At 36.8% G+C, this 26,440-nt stretch overlaps 1 protein-coding gene across 4 annotated transcripts in view; it reads right to left on the bottom strand.

The window, feature by feature from the left end:
- Positions 1 to 288: 288 nt before the first annotated feature.
- The window catches only part of LOC127659658 (fibroblast growth factor 13), a 239,917-nt gene continuing 213,765 nt past the window's right edge, over positions 289 to 26,440 (bottom strand). For all 4 annotated transcript variants that reach the window (XM_052149577.1, XM_052149580.1, XM_052149578.1 and 1 more), the window contains 2 exons: positions 17,912 to 18,110; positions 289 to 2,085 (listed from right to left, as the gene is read on the bottom strand). In XM_052149577.1, the coding sequence (XP_052005537.1) occupies positions 1,949 to 2,085; positions 17,912 to 18,110 (336 nt within the window). In that variant the 3' untranslated portion in view covers positions 289 to 1,948. The remainder of the gene's footprint in view (positions 2,086 to 17,911; positions 18,111 to 26,440) is intronic.

Genomic DNA, 26,440 nt, shown 5'->3' with positions numbered 1-26,440 from the left:
CATGTATCACTTAGATGCCTTTGAATGAAAGTTAATTATTATAATTTTTTATTTCCTGCATGAACTGGTATGTATTCCAGAAGAGGCAGATGACATAAAGCCTTCTGTCATTGGTAAATGGACCAATCAAAATGGTCACTTTTTTTTCAAATGGCACAACATCATCTGCTGATGTCAAAAATTTGGCCATAATAGGCAAAACAGAGGCTAAATGAAATTAGTCTCCTTTCACTAAGTAATCAGAGAAAACAAATAAAGCACACAGACACATTTTAAAAGTATATCTTAATATAAACATTTTATTCAGTGCATTGTATGTACACAACAAATAAGAAACAACTTGAGGGTACCAGGCAGAGTGCCAGTCAGTACAGACATGTTGTTTTTCAGTTGAATCCTTGTAATTTGGAACATGTGATCCAAGGAGGAATTTAATACACATAGCCTATATCATGCAGCTCCATTCCTCACCTCCCTGCAGTCTCCCATGCAACAGATACTGTATGTTCATCTAAAATAAGAAAAATCCATAAGGAAACAGAAGAAAGAAGAGCCCCTCTATGCATGTATGAAGTTATGTTGCCAGAGGGAAAGTGCAGTATACATATCACCGCCCACAAAAAGGGACCTTATTATATACAACCTGATTTGTACATGCCCTGTACAAGAAGTTTTTTTTTTTTTTTCACTTTTACAAATAAGACATACCCTAAAAAATTTAAACCAACTGAAATTACACAGTACCTCTTTTGTTTGCGTGTGTGTGTATATATATATATATATATATATATATATATATATATATATATATATATAAAATTATCACCACCATAAGTTACTTACACAAAACAGAGTCAAGGTGGGATCCCACCATGTCTCAGAAAATCACCAGTAATGGTGACTAGCATTGACCAAAGGAGAGTAGACATGTGTAGGAAAGGCAAAAACACAAGCACACAGACTAAAGGAACTTAGAAAGAGACAACAAGAAACAAAAGAGACAGAAGGGGAGACTGGACTTAATTCAAACAGCCCTATCAGACCACACGTTAAAAAGCTGTCCAGCTAAAGCATTTCCCAGAATACTGAACCCCCCCACCCCCCCCAATCAAAAATGTACACAAAAACCTTCCTGTCTTGGGTGTATGTACTTGTGTGGTTTGTAAGCGCACCAGGAAAACTCTCACAGTTCTGTTTTTGATGTGCTGGATCTCCCAGACACTGTTAAAACCTCACAAAAACACTTATTTGGGGGAAGAACATGAGGGGAAACAAGTAAAAAAAAAATGCTCACAACTAATTCAAACAATTAGCAAGTCATGGCTCTGAGAGACACAACTCAACTCTCTTTTGTGAGCAGAATGTAGGTTTTATATTCCCATGCTAGAGAGTGAACCTCTAAGCGAGTGCACTAGAATTTAGGAGAGCTAGCGCCTGGCCCACACAGGAGCTGATGGCTTCTCTATCACTTACTCAGGAAGCATGGAGGACAGGGGTGAATTTTTCCACCTCACCCAAGCAACTAAACCCTCACTTACTGCCCTGAATTCTTAACAAATGCATTACTTGATCAGGACCTACGATGCTAGTAAATGAACTTTGATGAGAAACAATGGTGAACCTAACCTTGATTCAGTGCCAGTGGCTGAGAGGGACTAAAAAGGAATTCCCCATTATATTACAGGCTACAACTTTTGTGCTTTTGTATGCAAAAGGATATTATTGTGGTGAAAGAAAAGTCTAAAAACAAAAATCCAAATGAAAAAGAAGAATGTAAAAAGGCCAATGAACTGTTGCTAATTTGGAAAGTGTTGCAAGGCTATGTTATGTTTTATGTTATCTTGTCCTGAACCACTGAGGGCTTTTGGAGAAAAGTCTGTGTGAAGTCACAAGCATTTAGAGGTTCTGGTGAAGGCTTAAGGTAGTGGGTTGGGCCGGGAGAACCGGGCTACGTAGACTCGTGCTGACTCACAGCTTTGCCTCCATTCAACACAGCTGAGGCACTCCGGCTCTTTGTGGGTGTGCCGCTGCCAGAACGTGAGAACTCAGTCAGATCATGCAGAGAGGGCTCTCTGTACATGGCCACTACAGAAAGAACGAGAGAGAGAGAGAGAGAGAGAGAGAGAGAGAGAGAGAGAGAGAGAGAGAGAGAGAGAGCGCATGTGTGGTTAGTTAGAGCATCTCATATTTTTGTTGGATGTACACAGAGGGAAGAGGACGTTTTATTTTTCATATATCAAAGAGATAATGCAACAAATTATAACAAATCTACAACAGGATTAATTACCTTTACACAGAAAATTCATGAGACTCAAACACAAATTGAGCTACACATAATCTACACAAGTATTTTCTCAGGCACGTATTGAGTCTAAATAGATGGATATCTCACATAGTTTCAGTAATTCACCCAAATTACAATACTCATATCATACTGTTCATGTGTTACACTTGCTATAGTTTACTTTTGCATTGCTTCTTCATCAAATATCAGTCAAATGTAAATCAAGTCAATCACTAGAACAACAGCAACACATTGAGTAAAAAAAAGCATGTAAATTATGTATGTGCACATGCAGAGTCGGCACCAGGACGAAATATTTTGCAGGGCATTTGGAATTTCAGAGTAGGCCACATTTTGAGAATGATAATATTAGCAATTTAATTTGAATATTCTTTTGTCCTTTTTTCTTTTTTCCCCTTTTGTTAAAATAGACTAAAATATAAGTATGACTGCATTAGTACATATGGCAATAAATGGTTGACCAAACTGCATTTTTAAATGTTTTAGAAAGCTAATGTATTGAACATAAATGAAGCTACAAATTCACAGATTATGGATGCAGTCCCATTAGCAGATGAACCCTTATGGTGCCTGGTTGTGTAGCAATGATGATAATAATCCTATAGGCTATTTTATGTGTGTGTGTGTGTGTGTGTGTATTCTGGGTTTGAACTACTTTGTGAGCTGGCAGTCGATCCCATGTTCACAGCAAGGAGACAGTTTCTTAATTGGTCCTCTGGATGACTAGTGCTTGAGAATCTTTATAAACCAGCGAGCAAGATATAAATTACAGTTCTCGCTCACTTCCTCTCTCACTATTCAAATTATGAAACTCTCCTCTGGAGTTAAAAAAATAAACTCACACAATTGTTACTTTTTCACATAAAAGATTTTCATGTATTCGAACATACAATTTAAAAGACCTGGCCAAATCAATGTGAAGCACCTGTACAGTATGTTCATGTTTTAGGCTTAGACAGCAAAAATACTATTCTTAGTCAGTATCTTTTACTTGTTTTCAAGTAAAAATGTTTAGAGCAAAATTAATTCACTCGAGAAGCAAAATTGCATGAAGTTAAGACTTTTTTCTTTTTCAGAGAATGTACCGAGAATATCCAGTATTTGTCTCATTCCACTGACTTCACTAAATGGCTGTGAGATGTCTACTGCTTTCAGCCTTAGTAAAACATCTGTGCATTGAATGATGTCTGGACCAAGTAATACATTACATACATCTGTCCTGTTATTTTGTGTTCTTTTGTGTTCTTTTAATACATAATGATAACACATTACTCCTACACTCTATTACATTATCCATGTGCTTCTTTATTATCCTCTCACCACACTAGAAACATCTTAAAGAGAAAGGAAATGCATTTACATAAGTTTAAATATTTTCTCTAAAAACAAAATGTTTCTCAGCAGCTTAACACCCATTTCTAATTATAATCAAATAAATACTGAGCTAAACGTTTTAGGAAATACAGAGTGTTATTGATTTCTACCAGTAACTGAATTGCACAAAACACAACTATGAGGCATTATGTATAAAAACTCATTAGTGTAGCATGAGACATTTGATAGAAGTCATTTGATGAGCAGGGCATTTAATTCAAATTCAATAAACTTATTAGCAATTAACATGACTGTACATTTACACATCTTTGACCCACAGAGATAAGAGTAATAATGGCTACCAGAGAGGATCGCACCACAGAGTTAACGAGGAAAATGAGAGGCGGTGGAACGTGTTTTTACGTCAACAAATGTTGGTATACAGATGTAATAACACTGAAGAAGATGTGCTGTCATAATTGAGAGGGGCTCTTCATAAACTGTAAGCCTTTCTACTTGCCGTGGGAGTTTTTCTCGTGTATTATTGTGAGTGTTTATATTTCTCAACACACGTGTGTGAATGCAGTGCTGCAACAGCTGGCTGATCAGATCATGGAGCAACAACACCTGGACTCACTTATTATTATTCTTGGAGATTTTAAAAATGTAAATCTCACGTGAACTGCCAAAATACAGACAGCACATTACATGCCCCACTAGAGACAGAAATACACTGGATCATTACTACACAACATTAAAGGATGCATATCTCTCTGTCCCAGGTGCAGCTTTAGGACTCTCTGATCACTGTTTGGTTCACCTTCTTCTGACCTACAGGCAGAAACTAAAATCACCTAAACCTGTAGTAAAGACTGTAAGAGTAGACCAATGAAGCAGAGCTGGAACTACAAGCCTGCTTTGACTGCACTGATTGGAGTGTTTTTGAAGCTGTAGCCACATAACTGGACGAGTTCACAGATACGGTGACATCATATATCAGTTTCTGAGAGGTCAAGTGAATTCCTACTTGGACTTAATTAACATACAACAATGACAAACTATGGTTTATAGCAAAACTCAACCAGCTTTGTCAGGCCAAAGAGGATGCTTACAGAAGTGGGGATCAAATCTTGTACAATCAAGCCAAATACAGACTGACAAAAGAGAATAGAGAGGCTAAAAGAAGCTATTCTGAAAAGCTGAAGAAAAAAAAAGCTGCATCAGTGTGGAGAGGCCTAAAAGACTTTACCTACTACAAGGTTGGTTTCACCAACTTGTCTAAAATATGACCAGCTGGTCCCATCTTCACACACATCTGCAACAGATCACTGGAGCACTGTGAAGATCCCTGCTTCTTCAATCATCCCCATACCAAAGAAACCCCAGATCAAAGGACTTAAAGGCACAGTTAATTTAGTGTATGTAAACTTCTGATACACTGGAATTGTGATATAGTCAATTAAAAATGAAACAATTTGTGAGTAAACAACTGTTGGAAAAATTACTCATGTCATGCACAAACTATAGTTTGCTAATAATAATCTATGGAGTGGTTAAAAAAAATTACTTTTAATGACAACCTAAGTGTATGTAAACTTCTGACTTCAACTGTATGTAAATACGTTGCATTCTCTTGCACTGGAAGCTTCTGTCACAATGACAATTTCCTTGTGTGTGTAAGCATACTTGGTAATTCATTTTTAGTAACAAAATGTTATAAAACAATGGTCCGTGAACTTTCAGATTATTCATTTTCTTGTTTTGGTCTTCTTGTATTATCCGACTGTTTTTCAATTGAAAAAGAAATGGCCAAAACAAGAAATGTTTAATTCATGCATATAAACAGTGTTAATAACTTCAATATAATATAACACATTGCAAGAGTTCAAGTTTGCAGATTGTTTTTGCAGATAGATTCTAATCTTTTAAACAAAGTAAATAAATATTTCTTAAAAACGCCTGACTTGAAAGAAATGAACATGATTATGAATTCGGAATTATGTGCATAGACCTATTTGTAATTAAAAATACTTTTTCATCTGGTCATTATTGATAGTATTATTATTAATATCAGATAATTCAATCACACCTATAACTGCAGTGGAAAAATAAAGCAATGTATGGTGACTATTAAAGATGGGATGCACCAAGTTGCAGCCCTCTTTGGGATAGGAGAATGCCTACACTGTTCGTGGATTTTTGTATCAAGTCCTTTCTGATTGTAGCCATGGCAACGTGCTCACCTGAAATTGCAACATGAGCACTGCATTGACTGTGAAAAAAAAAAGCTGGCCTAAATGTATGCAATAATGTTTCAGTGATTTAGCATTTGCCACATCAGTTGTGAAACAGCTTTTAGATTGAGGGAAGGGAATGAGGAAGAGCAGATTACATTGCAGGTTTACCTATCAGTAGAAATAAACTTTTCACATCCATCTACCTGTGCAAACCAAATAATCAAGTTTTGCACTTATTTCATGTCTTTGAAGAAAAAAAAAAAAAAGATAAATTGAGTCGAATCAGAGACAGCAGATGAAAATTAGCCATTTGCTAAATCTGACACATTTATATCAGTGAGTTATTTGATTAATGTGTTTTGTCCCTGAAAATAAATAAATGAAATGAAACATTCTTATATGAAACTGGAAAAACAACAACAACAAAAAATTAAAAATGTTCTCAATTTTGCCAATTTCTTTCTAGAGGAAAGACAAGTTAATGGTCGGTTTATTGGTTATTCTATTTTGGAGACAAAAACAAGAAAATAAATTAACCAAATTAATCTAAAGATTCTAAAGAGTCTTACGGATTACTTTTATGTGGCCATAATTTGATTTTTGTAGCTTTAAAGTTTTGTTTGCCATTCACTTGCATTGTATGGATCTACAAAGCTGAGATACTCTTCTTTTTTGTGTTTAGCAGAATAAAGAAAGTCATACACATCTGAAATGGCATGAGAGAATTTGAATTTTTGGGTGAACTATCCCTTTAAGATGAAAATTCCATATTCAGTTTTCTAACTCGTATATGTAATTCCTTTTCCAAAGTAAATGTTTATGGAGAGAGTTTTTGAAAGTCTTCTTTTTCGGTGGAGGAAAACGCTGTTCCAGTATGGATAAGAAGACTAAACGTAGCAAAATGGATGCATTTTTAAATTAGTTAGAAAACTCTGTTTTCAGTTTCCTTTCGTCATTGTTATCCAAAGTATGCAGTAATAGAGAGCAATGCTATAGCAGTCCTTTGATGACCTTCTCATTATGAATAACGACTTCCACTTACTGATATTTCACATGCCTACTAGAAAGTGAATGTGTTTTATAGCAACAAAACATATTTTTTCCCCACTGAGTTATGCTTAAGAGTAATTCCATATCCTCTAACTTCCCTTTTTCTCTATCCCTCTCTTAGTCTTCCAACATAGCTGCCCCGCCCTGTCTGGATGAACCCCTCACTCAATGTTTGTTGAGAGTGAAGTATGCTGCCTGTAGATGAAAGTCATGTGGAACGTTCACCATTGATCAAAGCTCTGTTATGTTCCACTCTGAGATGGCTGCCTTGGCCTGGATGGAAAGGTTCTGCTCTGTTTTCAAAAGACCAGCAGACTGCCTTATCATCCCAGAGCATTCTGCCACAGACAATGCTTTAAACTGTCTGATTGTGCTGGCGTCTGCAGCGGTCCTTAAGGAATCTACAGCAATATCTACAGCTCATCACCTCTCAGCACAGAGCCTGGGACCGGCGTTTTTCATTGGCAGTTGGAAAAAATAATGCATCATAGAAAACATTTGTTTCTCTGTGACAATGGAAGAGCAGATTGTGTGCTCACAGCTCCAGAGCCCATGATCAGGAGGAAAGTGATGCAGATCTAATGGAATTCTACAAAACCCGTTTCCAGAAAAGTTGGGACATTTGGTGAAATGCAATAAAAACAAGAATCTGTAATGTGTTAATTCCCTTGAACCTTTATTTAACTGTCAAAAGTACAAAGAAAAGATTTCCAATGTTTTCACTGACCAACTTAATTGTATTTTGTAAATATAAACACAATTTGAATTTGATGCCTGCAACACATTAAGAATAAGTTGGGACGGGCAAAATACGAGTGAAAAATGTATAGAATATTCAAGTTACACAGTTTTGAAAAATTCCACAATAAGCAGGTGAATTGGTAACAGTTGAGGTTATCATGATTGGGTATAAAAGGTGCATCCAACCAAAGCCTCAGACTTTGCAAGCAAAGATGGGATATGGCTCACCACTTTGTGTCAAACTTCATGAGAGAATTGTCAAACAGTTCAAAAATAAAATTTCTCAATGCAAGATTGGAAAGAATTTAGGTGTTTCACCATCTACCGTACATAATATTGTGAAAAGATTCAGGGAATCCGGAGAAATCTCAGTCCGTTTAGGGCAAGGCCAGAAACCACTGTTGAATATGTGTGACTTTCTAGCCCTCAGACTGCACTAAATGAGAAACTGTCATGCTACTGTTTTAAATATAGCCGCATGTGCTTGGGAGTACTTTGGAAAACTGTTGTCAGTTAACACAGTCTGCCGCTGCATCAAGAAATGCAACTTGAGGCAATTTTTTATCCAAGGCGCGCTGAGTGACTCCAGTCAGGCTTCTAAAGCAAATAGTTGGCCCGGTTGCTAAAGTGGGTATAGCACATTGGTTTAACCTCCTCGTGGTCGCTATAATGTGGTTCCCGCTCTCGTAGGGTACGTGGTAAGTTGTGGATGCCGCGGAGAATAGCGTGAGCCTCCACGCGTGCTAGGTAACGCGCTCAACAAGCCACTTGATAAGATGCGTGGATTGACTGTCTCAGACGCAAAGGCAAATGAGATTCTTCCTCTGCCACCCGGTTTGAGGCGAGTCACTACGCCACCACGAGGAATTAGTGTGCATTGGGAATCGGGCATGCCAAATTGGGGAGAAAAGGGGAGAAAATTCAAAAAAAGAAAAGAAATGCAACTTGAAATTACAAACATATTACATAAGGAGAAAGCCATACATCAAAATTTGTTTATATTTACAAAATGCAATTAAGTTGGTCAGTGAAAACATTGGAAATCTTTTCTTTGTACTTTTGACAATTAAATAAAGGTTCAATATTTGGAGACACTGCTTATTTCCTGTTCATGTTGCTACCGGTACGCTGCACAAGTCTGTGTTTGTAGCTTGCTAGCATTGCTTATTCTTATACATTCAATGTTTTATCCTTTACCATTTTACTGCATGCTTAATTTTTTCCGCTTTTCTACTGTATCAGCTGTGTGTATTTCGCACCGCTTTCTCTCTCTTTTTCTTTTCTTTTTGTTCCGCTTGTCTACATCTTCTGTCTTGACTTCATGCATTTGTTTTCTCCTGTGTGTTTTACATGGATTATTGAATCACTCTCAAACCTTAGCTGATCAGGATTCACATCAAACCACATCGATCTCAAACCAGAGGTGGGGTCTTGATCTTGTGGTCTTGGTCTCAAGACGTCTTGAGACCATATAAACGTGGTCTTAGTCTGGGTCTTGGTCTCAACATTTAAAGTCTTGTTCTGGATCTCGATCTCAGCCTATGGTCTTGATTTACCAGTGCACTAATTGTGATTATTATTTCAGCCACTAGTTAGCGCTGCATCTTTTCCATTACTGAGAATTTGCAAGCGCAGTACTTCTACCTCGGTCATACCGCATGTGTCGGCAAGCACCATCTCTCATCAAGTGAATGTAAGTGCAATAACTATGGTTTAACAACACAAAGCAAACATTAATGATTTATGTTTACATCTAACATGTAGAAGCCGTGACTTCACTCAACAAAAGCTTGTTAAGTTGCAAGGTGTTCTTTATTGGTGGGAGTTGGGCTGAATGATACTTTAAATCATAATTAAAGATTTTTTCCCCTGATATTGTTATCGCTATTAATAAGATCTATTACTATAATTTTATTGCATACCATATTTTGTGCAGCTACACATCCCAAACAAGCTGAGAACTGTGTTCCTGAATTCGTTCATTCTATTTATTCATTAGTAGCCTAAATTAAGACAGCAATCAAAGGACAACTTTACAGTGATCCTCTTCTTGGCAGCATGAAATAAAACTTATTTAAATTATGATTAAATTATACACAGAAAGCGAGCAAAACACGCTCCATTTATAATCACTGAAACTGTCAATCACTTCAGTTAAACGTAAGCTCACTGAGTAATGCACTCTTCCCAAAACTCTCATTATAATCAATAAAGCTGTCATAATTGCACAATACATTTTTTATTTACATAGTTTTTACTCCTTGCTTGAGAGTGCGGCAGTAAGCATTCTCAGAACTCAGTATGTGAGCAATGGCTGAGCAGATGAATTAAATGCCTCTGATTGGTCGTTGCATTTATGCGCTCAGCTGAAATGTCTGTGATTTAAAAAAATAAACAGTATTATTTTGTTAGAATATACACCGTTATATGCTCTGGCCCCCTCCCTGCTCATCGTGGTGATGAGGTTTATAGTAGATTAGTGTTACTGAACAACTGGATGTCTGAGTGGTGTCAGGAGAATAGCATAGGATTTATAGACAATTGGAATAGATTTTGGGGTAGACCTGACCTGCTAAAGAGAGACGGACTCCATCCCTCCAGGGAGGGTGCCACTCTTCTCTCTATTAAAATGGTTCATTGTCTTAATAGTGATAGTATTTGACTAACTGGGGCCCAGGTCAGGAAGCAGACAAACTGGTTAATCCGAACATCTGCTAGCTGCCTTGAGACATCACACAGGTCACATGAACTACAACACATAGATACTGTATCACCTAGATATCATACAGACACTGTGCTATTCCCTGAACTACCAAACACAAACCCCACACTAAATAATTTATATATTTTTTTATTAAGCCCAAACTAGATTTTTTTTTTGAAGATACAGGACAGCAGCGACACGTGGCACATGTGTCAGGGCATCCAGGCCATCACCAACCACAGGACAACATCAGTTGCCTGTGACAAAGATGCCTCCCTTCCAGATGCACTGAATGACATCTACCCTTGGTTTGAGGCGCAGAATGACGTAGTGGTGAGGAAGACCACCCCTCCTCCCAACGACCAGGTGCTCTGTCTTACCATGGCTGTTTATTATTAAAATATTATTTATATTGACAAGCCGGTTCTCGCCTCCTTTCCATTGACTGCTTTACAGTGGACAAAACAAAAGAGATGGTTGTTAACTTTAGGAGAGCACAGAGTGACCGCTCTCCACTGAACATCGACGGCTCCTCTGTGGAGATCGTCAAGAGCACCAAATTCCTTGGTGTTCACCTGGCGGAGAACCTCACCTGGTCCCTCAACACCAGCTCTATTGCCAAGAAAGCCCAGCAGCGTCTCTACTTTCTTCGAAGGCTGAGGAAAGCACATCTCCCACCCTCCATCCTCACTTCATTCTATAGAGGGACTATTGAGAGCATCCTGAGCAGCTGCATCACAGCCTGGTTTGGGACTTGCACCGTTTCAGACCGCAAAGTCCTGCAGAGGATAGTGAGGACAGCTGAGAATATCATCGGGGTCTCTCTTCCCTCCATCAAAGACATTTACAAAAAACACTGCATCCGCAAAGCAACCAGCATTGTGGATGACCCCACACACCCCTCACACAAACTCTTTACCCTCCTGCTGTCTTGAAAGAGGTACCGAAGCATTCGGGCCCTCACAGCCAGACTGTGTAACAGCTTCTTCCCCCAAGCCATCAGACTCCTCAATTCTCAGAGACTGGTCTGACACACACACACACACACACACACACACACACACACACGTGTCCTGAGTTGCACTTTAATTCCTGGCTGCTACCTCAATAACTGCTATGTTCATAGAACACGATCACATAGTATGTTATGTTTACATTTGGCATTTTTAGAAACTGTCATCTTTTTGCACTACTGTCTACTGGTCGGCGCTGCACTGTCTCTCGCTGTGCCTATTGTCCTTTTCATTTTTAGTAATTTATTGTACTGACGCGTACTTTTTGCACACGTTTGCACGTGCACTTTATATAGGTATGTTATTTAGTCTGTGTAGTCTCATGTGGTTCTGTGTTTGTCCTATGTTGTTTTATGTAGCACCATGGTCCTGGAGGAATGTTGTCACTGTGTATTGTACTATCTCTATATGGTTGAACGACAATAAAACCACTTGACTTGATTGAGATAAACATCATATAAAAGGTAGGGCTACTAAACATGATATCTCTTTCATCCAAAGCACTAATTGTAAATGAAATGATTACAGATCATAGTTTGGATGCACTCTGCTTGACTGACACCTAGCTTAACCCTCTGGAGTCGACGGACACGCCGGCGCGTCCTGCTGGATATTTTCGTCATTACAGCAGAAACAACTTAAAATACTCCGTCATTTTTGGGTATACAGATAAGTGTAAGACATCATTAGAGACTATAAAGGGTCTACTTTTATTTGTGTACACTCACAATAACAACAAAATCTTGTGCTTTTGTAAAATAAAGAAAATATAAAGTGTGAGCTTTCAGCAGTCTCTGTCTCCACGAGCATATTTCAGAAACACGTCACTAAAATGAACTGAAACTCCGCAAATTCTTTTCACTCAAACATGAAACATATGTCTAAAGAAAGCTTAAAATGTCTACTTTTAAATAAAACTATTCCAATTTAAAACAAATATTCTCCTGCAATGCAATTGGTTTGAAACAAAGCGATGAACAGTTTTTACCGGTCCAGCTCATTATTTGTAATGTGATCCCACCCACCAGAAGAGCGCCATTCATACGCTAATGTGCTGAGACGATCAATGCAAATGTACACACCCCCGACTCTGGTGCACACACACGGCGAGAATGCTCCAGGATATTATGGAAGATTTAACATTTTCCTCAGAAGAAGTGCGGTATTCCGATGAATGTTTGTATTTTGAAGAGAGATTTGATCCAGCTGAGGATACAATTTCAGAAGAGTAAGTCCATTAGTTTTCATTAGTTGACATGCTATTTTATATATACATGTACATGTAAATTGTATGCTGTATGATATAAATATATGTAATATGATATAAAAATAATATGAATGTTTAGATTATATTTTATTTAGTGTTTAAAATGCCTCATTATCATCAACAAAGCTTGTGCTTGCAAATATGTGCAAGCTTATGTTCAGGTTAAATGAGTAAAATACACTTTAAATATGCCCATATTAGAAAATCAGCATATTATTATAATTTCTGAAGGATCATGTGACACTGAAGACTGCAGTAATGATACTGAAAATTCAGCTTTGATCACAAATTGCATATTAAAAAGAGTTCAGAATAGTAATGTTGTTTCTGTATTTTGGATCAAATAAATCCAGTCTTGGTGAGCAGAAGAGACTGTTTTTAAATGGTATGTAGGTCTAAAAGTAAAGTCTTTATGTAAAGAAAATATATAGTCAGATTACTTCTTTTAACTTAAAACTTGATTTTGATCATTAAGGCTCCTCACATTCATTCTCTATTCCTCATTGATAGGCCCAGGGGAGGGGTCTTTGTATCCTCAGGTGTAAATTACCTCCATATTCATGATAGTTCACGCCTCGTCACATATTACCTATCAACACTAAAAGTGTCTTACAAAAGTTAAATTACTATATTGTTTTGTAAGAATGAGTGATCAGGATGGTTTTCACATAATTTTGTAGCAAAAACTCTAGGCTACAATATCCAGTTCTCAGAAGTCTTGTGGACAAATGTTTAGTAGCCTATGTGTTATATGGCCTTATTTCAGAGACTTCAAATTTTTGTTTTTTCAAAAACCATGCATATACATTATTTTCTCAAAAATACAAACCTGTACATACATGTTGCTCACATATTATTGTAGCCCAGTTTGTGCTGAATACAGCGTTATCAGACTTTAGCCATTAATATGTTGTTAAGCAACTGAAAAAAGCAAAAATGTCATGGCATGTCAAAAATTCTCCAGGGCCCATAATACCCTCAGACCCCAGAGGGTTAAACCAGATGAATATATTAGTTTAAATGAATGTACTCCCCCATGTTATTGTTATAAACATGAGCCTCGTCTAAAGGGTCGAGGAGGAAGTGTTGCTACAATTTAAAGAGACGTTTTTATGTTACTCAGAGGACATGATATGTCTAATAATACTTAATGTGACACTGTCAGATATAAATAAAAAAAATCTCTGTCGTCTTTTGCCCTTGCTACAGTTTATAGATCACTCAGGCCATATTCTGATTTCCTTGGTGAAATTGCAAATTTTATATCAGATCTAGTAGTTACTGTAGATAGAGCTTTACTTCTTGGTAAATTCAACATTCACATCGATAATGAAAATGACACAGTGGGATAAGCATTTATCGATATTCTCAACTCTCTTGCAGTCAGACAAAATGTGACAGGACCAACTCATCGCCATAATCATACGCTAGATTTAATTCTGTCATATGGAGTTGATGCTGATACTATAGTAATTCTACAACAGAGTGATGACATCTCAGATCATTACCTCGTCTCTTGTTTGCTGCAATCAGCTAATGTCACTCAATCTACACCATGCTATCATTCAGGTAAAACTATTCCTTCGACCACTAAAGATAGCTTCACTATTAATCTTCCAGAATTGTCTCACATACTCAGTAAGCCAAAAAGTAGAAGAACTTGATGTAATAACAGAAACTATAAATACAGTCTTCTCTAGCACTCTTGATAGTGTCGCCCCCTTCGATGAAAGAAAATTAAAGAGCCCCGCACCATGATACATACAATGATCACATTCATGCTCTCAAGAGAACAGCTCTGAAAATGGAGCGCAAGTGGAAGAATACAAAATTAGAGATATTTTGCGGTGCATTGAAGGATAGTGTCTGTAGCTACAGACAGGCACTAAAAGCTGCCAGGTCAGCACATTTGAGAAAACTCATAGAAAATAACCACAAAAATCCTAGGTGTTTATTCAGTACTGTGGATAAATTTGTTAGGAAAAAACCTTGACTGAACCAGATATTCCATCACAGTACAATAGTAATGACTTCATGAATTTCTTTACTGACAAAATGTCCCAAGAAACTTTAAAATGGAAGTTATCAAACCGCTTATTAAGAAGCCACAGCTTGATCCTGGTGAATTGGCTAATTATAGACTGATTTCAAATCTCAAAAATCTAAAATACTACAAAAGGTAGTGTCATCCCAACTTTGTTCATTTCTGCAGAGAAATGGTGTATATATGAACAATTTCAGTCACAGTACAGAGACTGTACTTATCAGAATTACAAATGACTATCGTCTTATTGTGGCTGCATTTCTCTTCTAGTGCTTTTAGATCTTAGTGTTGCATTCCACACACAAATCCCGTCATTCTCTTGAACAGGCTGGAGAATTATGTTGGCATTAGTGGACTTGCATTAGCATGGTTCAGGTCCTATTTATCAGACCACTACCACTTTGTATGACAAATCAGGAATTGTCAAATCAAACAAAAGTTATGTAAGGAGTGCCACAGGATCAGTTTTAGGGCCTCTGCTTTTCTCCTGATATATGCTTCCCCTGGAAGATATTATCAAGAATTGTGGAATAAGTTTCCACTGTTATTCCGATGATACCCAACTTTATATTTCTTCTAAACCCAATGAAATGTCACAATTCTCCAAATTAGCAGAGTGCAGCAATGAAATCAAAGATTGGATTAACAGAAATGTCCTTCTACTCAATTCTGATAAAACAGAGGTACTAATTACTGGATCAAAAACCACTAAAAAATAAGACGCTAAAATATAATTTGACTCTTGATGGATGTACTGTTACATCAAAGAACTTAGTGATGAACTTGGGTGTTATATTTTTTACCAATCTGTCCTTTCAAAATCAAATTTCCAGTGTTTGTTGAACAGCAATCTTCCACCTCAGAAATATTGCTAAGTTACGACACATGCTCTCTGTTACTGGGAGGATGTACTGCAAGTTCAATAAATAAATTCAATTGGTTCAAAATGCAGCTGCCAGAGTGCTGACTAGAACCAAGAAATAGGATAATTTTAGCCCAATTTTATCGTCATTACATTGAATACATTTTAAATTGAGATTTAATTTTAAAATTCTGTTAACTACATACAAAGCTTTGAATGGTCTAGCTCCACAGTACTTAAGTGCAATTCTGCCACACTATATTCCATCACGTTCACTACAATCACAAAATTCTGGCCTGGATATCAAAATCCACAAATGGAGGAAGATCCTTTTTGGCTCCAAAACTATGGAATAGTCTCCCTAACACTGTTCGGGATGTAGACACACTCACTCAGTTTAAGTCTATACTAAAGACTCATCTATTTAGCCAGGCAAACACCTAATATATCCATCAACTCAAGCTTTAGTTAGGTGTTCTGGAACCAGAAACATTTTTCAGAAACAATTCTCATAATCTATAACTCTATAAATGTAATGGCATCTATGCTTATATTATTCTATTTGTTTTCCTGTCTCAACCTTGGCATTCATATCCCGAGGTTACCAGAACCAGCTCCATTCCTGCATGGTGTCAGACTACACTGCTACTTGTCACTGAGTGATGATGCCAAACTACAGCCGGTGATAGCCAGACATCACTTCAGTCTTTTACAATGTACTTCAGAGGATTAACTGATGCCAACTCCAACTGTAAGACATTGGATACTTCATATGCCACTGCCTGAACCTTGGACTTAGGATGGACCCCCCGAACCTTACTGAAATGACCTGCCGGTTGAACTGCGATGCACATCATTGATCTCTGCCTTCATCACCTTTGTCTATTGATTGACTACACTCTTGAAATGGAATACATATACTATCAATTAATTGCCAACAAAAGCCTTTATCAGCCAACTAACAAATGACAATTCATCTATGTGAACTTCTGCAGCTAAACAAGGATGACCTTCAAAGACATTAGTCAGTAATCTTACCGTTCATACGAAATCTTTGTTTTATATACTGGCCCTTAACACTTAATTATTTTACATATTTTAAACCATAACTTGCACTGCACACAAATAAATATTATTGGCATTATATTCATGATGTTTAGTGAGTCTGGTTTCTCTCAAGGTTATTTTTCTCCATTAACAACATCTTATGGAGTTTTATGTTCCTTGCCACAGTTGCCTTTTGCTTGTTCACTGGGGTTCTAAATACAATTATTAATTAACTATTTAATTATTTATTTTTATACACAATTTACAATCATATTTAATCAAACTACACAATGATGACTAAGACTTTATAGATATTACTGTTACATTTTCCATTAAAGCTGCTTTGACACGATGTGTGTTGTGAAAAGCGCTTTACAACTAAGTTGGTCAGTGAAAACATTTGAAATATTTTCTTTGTATGTTTGTCAGTTAAATAAGGATTAATAGAATTAACAAAATCACAGATTCTTGTTTTTATTGCATTTTACAAAATGTCCCAACTTTTTTGGAAATGGGGTTTGTATTTTTACAATGGAAAAAGAACCACAACATGTGATACTATGTGAGCCACTTTTTTTTTTTTTCCAGTGGCACAAACAAAAATGTAGCACAGTGCTACCATGGTATTGTTCTCAAGTACAAAACATCTGTGAGTTACCTGGTATACACTAGTGAAAACATGCCTATTTTCTAATTTAATAAAATTTATTTAATTACAAATTACATTATCAGCATAAAACTTTGATGAAAAGTTGAATTATAAATTGACATGAATACATTTTTTTTTTAGTATTTTGGCTTGACAACATTCACTGGAGCAAGCATGGGTTCCAAAGGTTTATACAAATCCTGATGATCCATGTTATCCCAGTATGATTTGAGAATATTCTAAAGAGCATATCGTGTGCTTCAAATGAATAGATAGAATCTACCTTTTGTTGAAAGAAGTTAATGAGGTCAATAAAATTGTCAAATTTGCTTAGATCTAATTACTGACCTAGAAACAGTGCAAAATCCTTTTTCTTTTTTCAATCTCATTCTATAACATTGTCTTTGTTCTACATTTTTCAAAAGCCCAAAACTTGACTAATTCAAGGTTTAAACTGGATTTTAAATCCCATATTTTCAATATAAAATATCTCAAAGAACAATAGTAGTACCATCTGATACCATCACTGTACCTTGGAATAACCACATACATTTTGTCAGTGTTCATAATATTTGTCTTTAATATCATTAAAGCTAAATCTAATGAACTTTGACAAAAATGATAATGATATTAAAGCTAGCAAGTTTGAGTCAAGACAGGTGCAAGGTTGTGAATTACCTTTCAAAGGCTTGGGAAGGAAGTGTGCGGCTGGCTTGTTTTTCTTCACATGGTTACCCTTCATGATCTCTCCTTCCTTGTTCAGGCCCAGGTACCAGCCCCTGCCTGACTGCTGCTGTCTGTAGATCATGGAGGAGTATGTCACGTAGTAGTTCTCAAACACTGATTCCTTAAATTTGCACTCTGGTGTGAAGTGTTCCTGGAGAACAAGAGAGTGAAGAGATAAAAATTAGCCTAGATTTTAGTCAAACTAAAAGTCATTTATTTGTACAGCAGACAGTAAGAGCACTTGTGTAGATTGTGTAAAGACGCATAAGAACTGGTGATACAAACCAGGGCTCAACGCTAAGGATTTTTTCTAATGGTCCGGTCGGGCCAGTGCTTCTGACTTTTACTTGCCCTGCCAAAATTTTCAATGGCCCAAAACAAAAATGAAAAATAGCTGATACATCATGGCTTAAAAATATTGTGTCCAAAGTTATTTAATTTTTTATATATACAGTACCGGTCAAATGTTTTGAAACACTTACTCATTCTTTATTATAATTATTTTTCTTCACATTTTAGAATAATGGTAAAGTCATCAAAACTATGGAATAACAGAAATGGAACTATGGGAATTATGTCGTGAATAAACAAAATCCAAAATAAATTAAAACTGTGTTATATTTTAGCATCTTCAAAGGGCATCACCCTTTGCCTATTGGCTGTTTTTCTTTATTATTTGGTCCAAGTCATCAATTTCAAAAACTTTTTTTTAACTAAATTATAGTTTTATATTGAAATATATTAATATGGTGTCACAATTATATTTTTGTCTACAAAACTAATTTCAAACATTTAAGCATACGTCTTCAGATAAAAAGATGTATTCGGAGATTCATTCAGATAACCATTTCTGTAAATTACATTTAGATGGCAGCAAATCAACATCTTTCATGTGTTTTGAATCATTAAAACATTGACAAAAGCACAGAGGCCAAAACAAGTCTAATTATACTTTATTCAAACCAGCGTGTCTAAGATATTTTATCAGTGTTTAAATATCATAAGTGTTTTCCCTGCAAATGACAACAAAGCATATCATTTTGTGAATTAATGTGCATAACCATCAAGGAATATACAAAAAAAAGACAACATAGCCTGAAAGTAATTACAGGTTTTAACTACGTCCTGATGTCATTAGTCAATTTTTCAGCTCCTTTCTCTCCTTGTTAAACGGCATTACCAAACTAAACGAGTGACATGCCTCATCTGTCAATCGGTCATAATAAAATGCTGATCCTCCCTCCTTCATAAATTGAATGAGGAAATGGGGCATATTAGTTCAGTGGCTTAAACCAATTATATGCTCCGTCACAGCCCACACTCCAATGCTATTGGCTCACACTACAGTCAGTCTTTACGGAAAACCAACCAAAGTGCCTTATGATTCAAACAAGCGCAGTGTTGCAGCTGCAGCTGTTTAGAACAGCTACGTGCTGATTGCATAGTCACAGAATTTTAGGGGGGCTGAGATTAGTTTTAGGGGGTTGAAGCACTCCTAGAAAGGCCTAATAATGCGATGGCGGCTGCTAAGACACTTGGAAGTAAGTGAGGACAGTTCTAGGAGAGCGCACGCTCCATATCTGCACGCTCGTGCGCTCGTGAGACTTTTCCTCACCGCTTCAAGTATATGCACTCGCGTGTCTTTGAAAGCTAAATATAATCACGCTCTCGTCTTTAAGTGCTCGGTTAGAAAACTTTGTTTACTTTGTGTATTTTTGTGCTCTCTCACTCATTGTCTGCTAACACTAACGTTATAAATGAGAGATGCGAGGAGGCGACACCAGTCATTTGTAAACATACTTGTAGCTGCTAACCTGCTAGTCAGAGGATTGCGCTAATTTTACAATTCCCTTAACAGAAATAACATAAAACCAACAAAGTGTGCAAAGAGCATCATCTGTTTCACATGCGTGTGTGTGCGCGCATTTGAGCAGAACTGCTGAGTGACTTCAACGGGAGACATGCTTTGAGATTTCATCGCATGTGTACGGTTTGTCCTGTGTGACCAAACAGAAAATAAAGCGAATTCTGGATTACTACATCAAATTTATCCTGGGCTGATGGATATAAATAATATGTTTATCGAGAGTGGGTAATTGAACTCTATTATACACTAAACCGTCATTAAATCTAGTTTACATGAGGGAAGTATTGTGAGCCTGTTACTATGTGGTTAACTTGCATCAAGATGTCTTAAGGTCAATGGGAGAGTAGTTCAGTACAGTAATTTATGTTGAGTCATATAAACCTTTATTTTAAAAGATCATGTAGATAAATTGGTTTATAGTGCATTTTCAACATGTTGTCTGCTGAGTTCAGTGTTGTTAAAAACCGCCTCATCTTTCACTCCAGCTGCAGCACGGAGCATCACACGCACTGCCCATGTACCCAAGTTTCATCTGTAACCTGAAGACACAGGCTGCATCCGAAAACTGGAAAATGCTGCTCCAAAGGCAGGCTGCATAAGGTGGTATGATGAAATACAGTGCATCCGGAAAGTATTCACAGCACTTAACTTTTTACACATTTTGTTATGTTACAGCCTTATTCCAAAATGGATTCAATTCATTATTTTCCTCAAAATTCTACAAACAATACCCCATAATGACAACGTAAAAGAAGTTTGTTTGAAATCTTTGCAAATTTATTAAAAATAAAAAACAAAAAAAAAAATCACATATACATAAGTATTCACAGCCTTTGCTCAATACTTGGTTGAAGCACCTTTGGCACCAATTACAGCCTCAAGTCATTTTGTGTATGATGCTTCAAGCTTGGCACACATATTTTTGGGCAGTTTCTCCCATTCTTCTTTGCAGGACCTCTCAAGCTCCATCAGGTTGGATGGGGAGCGTCATTGGCACAACAAGTCTATGGATCTGGTGGTATTGAATGTGTGTGAGTGCACTGTGAGCACTTGATTTAGACATTATAAAAGCTTGCCTCCCACTAGGTCTGATCTAGTATTGACTAAGTTCTTCATTAGGATATTGCAAACAGTGTAAGAGGGTGAAAAGATGAGAGGCGGTACATAAAGTAACAACAAATTCCGTGATTTCACATGTTATCTTGCTAACTAATTATTTTCAAGGGGTGTCTAACTCATTCGCCAGCTCAATAAAGCATTCAGAATTGATCAATGTCAATGGAAAGCCACAATAACACACCCACTGTTTTTCAAAGACTGGATGGCATGAAAAACTTTATTTGTGTATTTAAACCCATGTCAGTATGATTATATAATTATTAGAATGTATTATTCTTGGTTTTTCAAATCTAAATGCTCGTACCATATTCATCTCCTTAAATGTAGGAGCTAAGTAAAGCTGAACAGAAAGTCATTAGGTGAGTTTAGATTAATATCCATGCTGAGCCTTTGGGCTGCTGTTGCAGTAACTGAACAGAGTTAAAATGGATTACAGAACCTCAGGGTCTTGTGGCTGTACTCTTTACTGTTTGAATGTGGCAAATTAATATTACAGAGAGAGCAGTAAATCAAATTATGTTTTTATTAGAGCCAAGGGAAAAAAGAAACTGTAAATTATTAGTGTCACTCTGAAAAGACCACTAGGAGAAGAGTTACTTTAACTCAGAGAGCTTGATGCATTCGATAGTTAGATCTACAGCAGGCACACGATTTATAGGGGAAACTGCGTATGAAGCAACAGCAAATGTAGTTATTCCTTTAGCTCACTGCGAGAGTTACATAAGTATGTCTGCACATGCATATTATGCCAATAGTTTCTTTAAATATGACAAATGTGCAAACGTCTGATGGTATAATTAAGCAATAAGGTTAGAGAGGCTGTGCGATATTGTTAATATGGTCAAGGCTGAAGGGTGAAAGTTGTTAGGTACGATACAAAGTGTAGTACTTGCAACCCCTTTAAAGCCTGGGTATACTTTGTTTTTCTGAGTTCCAGATCGGACATGTACCGGTTGACCACGTTGCCTTTCAAAGTATACACTTTTGACTGCGAACGCATACGAATATGTGGCAGGGTGGAGCCGGGTCATGAGTCCGCACACCCGGCCCCTAATCAGGCTAATTAGCCATCGAGAGTGATAACGGCCGACCGAAGACGGCAGTGCAACAGCTTTGTGTGTTTGTCTTTTTGTTTAAGTTTCTTATTAAAATATTATTTATATTCTCTAGCCAGTTCTCGCCTCCTTTCCAATAATCCCTTTACAGAATATCTTAGACGCATGCGCAATAAGACTGCCTTTTGATACTCTTTTAGTACAGCACATGCAAGGACAGACAAGGACTGTTTGCATGTCAAGAAAATCTGGGCTGCAGACTGTTCTGATGACTAAATTTGAATCACGTCATGTCAGAGGGCAACTTGGGAATTCTAATCAGAGCTGTTCACGTCCTTGGACCTCGATAGTTATCCATTGTTATGGCAACATTCAAAAGATCAAAGACCCTTTGTTGTTGATAACAACAAAATAACTATCACTGCATTAATTCAAATTTGTTCTTTCAAAATGTTTAAGAATAAAGAAAGTGCTCTAGGTAACAATGGCATAATAAATTGGCATTTCTAATGGCATGTGTTTGCCGTTCTAGAAATTCCACAAGACTTACAGAAGCCTATTTGCACATATTTCAGTGATATCTAACAGGTAATAGGGATGTTTTCCGTGTGTCATTTAAATGTATAAAATCACTTTAGCACCTTTAACTGTTGAGTCTGCTGACATTTTGGATGTCATGATTGTAAAGTTGGAGCTTTCATAGAATTCTGAGTTTACAACTTGTAATTATGAGTTCTCCAAGGATGTGAATGCTTTAATTACGCAATTCAGAATCTCATAATTACGGTAATTTTGACATGATGTGAAAGCACCAGTAGTCCCAGACGCAACAGAATGTTGCTATGCAACAAAAATAACGAAGAGTGCTGTGCAGTCAGAGGCCCAAAAATCATATGTGGACAGACAATGTTCAAGGGGGTGCCAAAGTTGATATTGCATACACCCCCGGAATGGGTAGTTGCACCCCTGTGTGTAGTGATATGGCGTTTCGCATCATACAGTAGCTGTTAATATGTCGTGGATTAAAGCATGACTGGAACACTGTATAGACAATTTAGAATTCGTTTTTTTAACATGGATTACATTTTTACATGCAATAAAGACATACATGCAGTTATAAAACATACATACAGTAGATTTACAGCGGTTGCAGAATTGTTGCTGAAAATGTCCTTCATAATGTGTTTGAAAAGGTCTTCCACTCTCACTTACGTCCCACGACACTGTTTCACAGCCGGCCTCTGGCCAACAGGAAAGCTTAAATGTTCGATGTACAAGCTTGAGCCGTTTGATCTGTTATAAGCAACTCGCACATACACTAAGCACCCACACACACTGACAGGAACATTTCTGATGTCACAGAGCGGCCTTGACTTTGCATCTTCTATGAGACAGGCTGTCGGCTTGGTCCTAAACTACATATCATCAACACAGCAAACAAAGTGTTAGGGAAGGAAGTTGTAAGGACTGCCACTATGTCAGCCTGTTGTCTGATTTGTTATTACATGTCAGATCCTGGGATGTTGGGAAAAATCTGGGATTGATACTTTGCATGAGATAAACATCACCAAAATTGATTTGCACAAGATCGTTAGATGCATCTCCAGTCAGGTAGGAGTATTGTGGCCGAGACCCATCATGTCTTAGCGCCAATACAGAGACAGTTCTCTCAGGAAGAGGACAGATAGAAAGGCAGCATCTCTCTCCAAGATTGGATATCTTCCAGTCAGAAGACAACTACCACTAAGCTCTATGCCATTTTTATAGCAGTAAATGTTTTAGCTGAAGGTCATAATAAATGCCAAAGACTGGAGGACAATGCATTCTGCAGAGCTGCTCTCTGAAACAAATGGATTATTATCAGAAAGTAATCATTATTATGATAATAACAAACAAAAACAAAAGATGGAGGGGTGAGGGCAGTAAACTAAATGATTGCCTGTGTTTATAAGTGCCACAAGCCATTCACTGAATCCATAAATTAAAGTAATGCAATGCTTTACAGGGTTGGTCCTTGCACAACAGACTGGAACAATTTAAGTGTGTAGTTTCTGTGCCATTAGCAGCAACAAATAGAATTGCAAAAATAATGACTCATTTACATCTAGTAAAAGATTTCAGAGAAACACACCTTTTCAAAAGTGCAAATGGATGAATTATTGGTTATTTAGGCAAATGAAACAAATACACACACACACACACACACATATATATATATATACACACACACACACATATATATATATATATATATATATATATATATATATATATATATATATATATATATATAAATATAAATTTTTAATGGTTGTTTCATGCCACACACAAATTTTGTGACATGTAAAATGTTATATTGTTGCCCTGTAATTTACGTAAAACCCATTACGTTGCAATAAGTGACCTGTGTATTTTTTACTTCCTGCAAAGTTCATCTGTTAATTCTAAAATTCAACATTATTCTCCACTTCTCTTTAAGATAAATCCGCTTCAAGCAGGATTTCAAGAACATTTGTAACCGTACGGTGTAACAAAGTGCTCTTTAACTAAACACAGTAAGTATTGATATCATAGACAAGAAGCACCATAAAATTATGCACAAAACAAATTTATTTTGTAAATGTATAGTATAGAGCTGTCAAAATTAATGTGTAAACACATGCGTTAATTAAAAAAAGTTTAACAAGTAATTTTTTCTTAATCGTGATTAACACATTTACCATTAATGCAGCATAAACTAGCATAAACGCTTTTTGGAAAGGGCAGGACCTTTGTCATATGTCTGCCCAGAGTCATTACACTGATGTACCATTCACCAAAATGCTGAATGAGAACAGTTTTTCTGCCTGTGCTTTTCGCATTAAGTTCAGTGTGGCACTTGACATTGGCATTGATGCCCTAACACGAATCATGAAAGCGGCTTCATAATTCATGATGTTGGAGAGTGGATAGCCACAGTCTACTGGCAGATTAATATTGTGGAGGATTAGAGTTTAAGAGATTTTATGCCCATTGCAATGAAAATGCAACCAATGTGGACATATTCTTTCAATTAGTCAAACTCCCACTTTGACTTCGGAAAACGTTTAATGTTACTTGAATTGGTGCTATTTTAATGCATTTCTATCATTATGCTGTGGAAGGCTTTTTAATAAAGCATTTTATTGTTTCATGCTGTCACATTGTTCCAAATACGGTGAATGATTATCCACAAACATAGCCATCAAATGAACACAACATCACATTCCATAGATCAGAGAGATCCCCCACCGAGCCATTAGAGAGTCATAAAAACGAATCCATGGTGCCTAAAATGCCTGTTTAATTTCTAACTTGGGTTTGTAATGACAGAGCTGACCAATAAAGAAGAGCCTTCTTTGTTTCACAAACTTAAACCCTCAGCATGACCTTCTGAACTTCCACACACAGAGCTAAAGCAGATTTTTCCTTGTGAGATCCTCATCCCAGTACTTGTGATTTAACCCTATAAAATATACACCATACCTAGCCTTGCTAGATAATTCTGAAAATTACTCCATGACCTATGATCACTTGTATAACTGACAAATGAATGATTATAGCCGATTAACGTTTTAAAATGTGTTGCGATTGCTAATCACTTATAACTGACAAATCGATGATTATAATCATAAATCTGGTATGAATAATCTCAATCTACCAAGAATGGTAAATATTCAACTGGATATTATACCCTGACAATCAGGTTTCTCATAACATATTATGTATTATCCATGTTGTAAAACCAATGAATTAACCAGTATGATTTGTAACCAGTGATTGTCATGTTTTGTTACTTACACATATAATATTCATGAATGTAATATTTAGTATGTAAATGCTTGCTTGTTTACGTAGAGGATTGTACTGTTGTCAAGATATAAAAGTTAATGATTAAACATGCTTCTATTAGCATACTATTATACTATTTTAGAACATTTGTAAGAATTCTCCACAAAGGATCATAAATCAACTTTGCAAATGGACAGACCAGCCGACCATGTCTCTGAAAAGCCACTTCTGATTGGCTCAGGACACCTTTGGGGTGTGGCCAATTTCAGTTCAAAACTTTCCTACTCAAGGAGGAACTTCCTCTTCTGCTGAATTTCTTTCTTGCAACGCTCTCTTTGAACCATGGCTTGGTCTCTCCTCTTCGGCTATCATGCTGCCTCTCACTCTCTGCTCTACGGTTCACACACCAACGGGAGTCGCAAGTCCTCCTTGCAGAAGGCCTTGCTTCATCCAGACAATAACTATCCGCGATCATAACAATCCAAAATATTAACTCATTGTTTAAGGCATTGTCAACAGACGTTAGGTTCATTTTCTCTGTATTGATAATTTACTTCACATTCTATCACTACACACCAACCTGTTTCATTTTGTATGTGTTAGATTAGATTTAAGTTTAGAATAGCAATA

This window comes from Xyrauchen texanus, chromosome 19 (assembly GCF_025860055.1).
Source record: "Xyrauchen texanus isolate HMW12.3.18 chromosome 19, RBS_HiC_50CHRs, whole genome shotgun sequence".
Lineage (NCBI taxonomy): Eukaryota > Metazoa > Chordata > Actinopteri > Cypriniformes > Catostomidae > Xyrauchen > Xyrauchen texanus.
The sequence above is the reverse complement of the archived record's forward strand: the minus strand, read 5'-3'. Positions and strand labels throughout refer to the sequence as shown.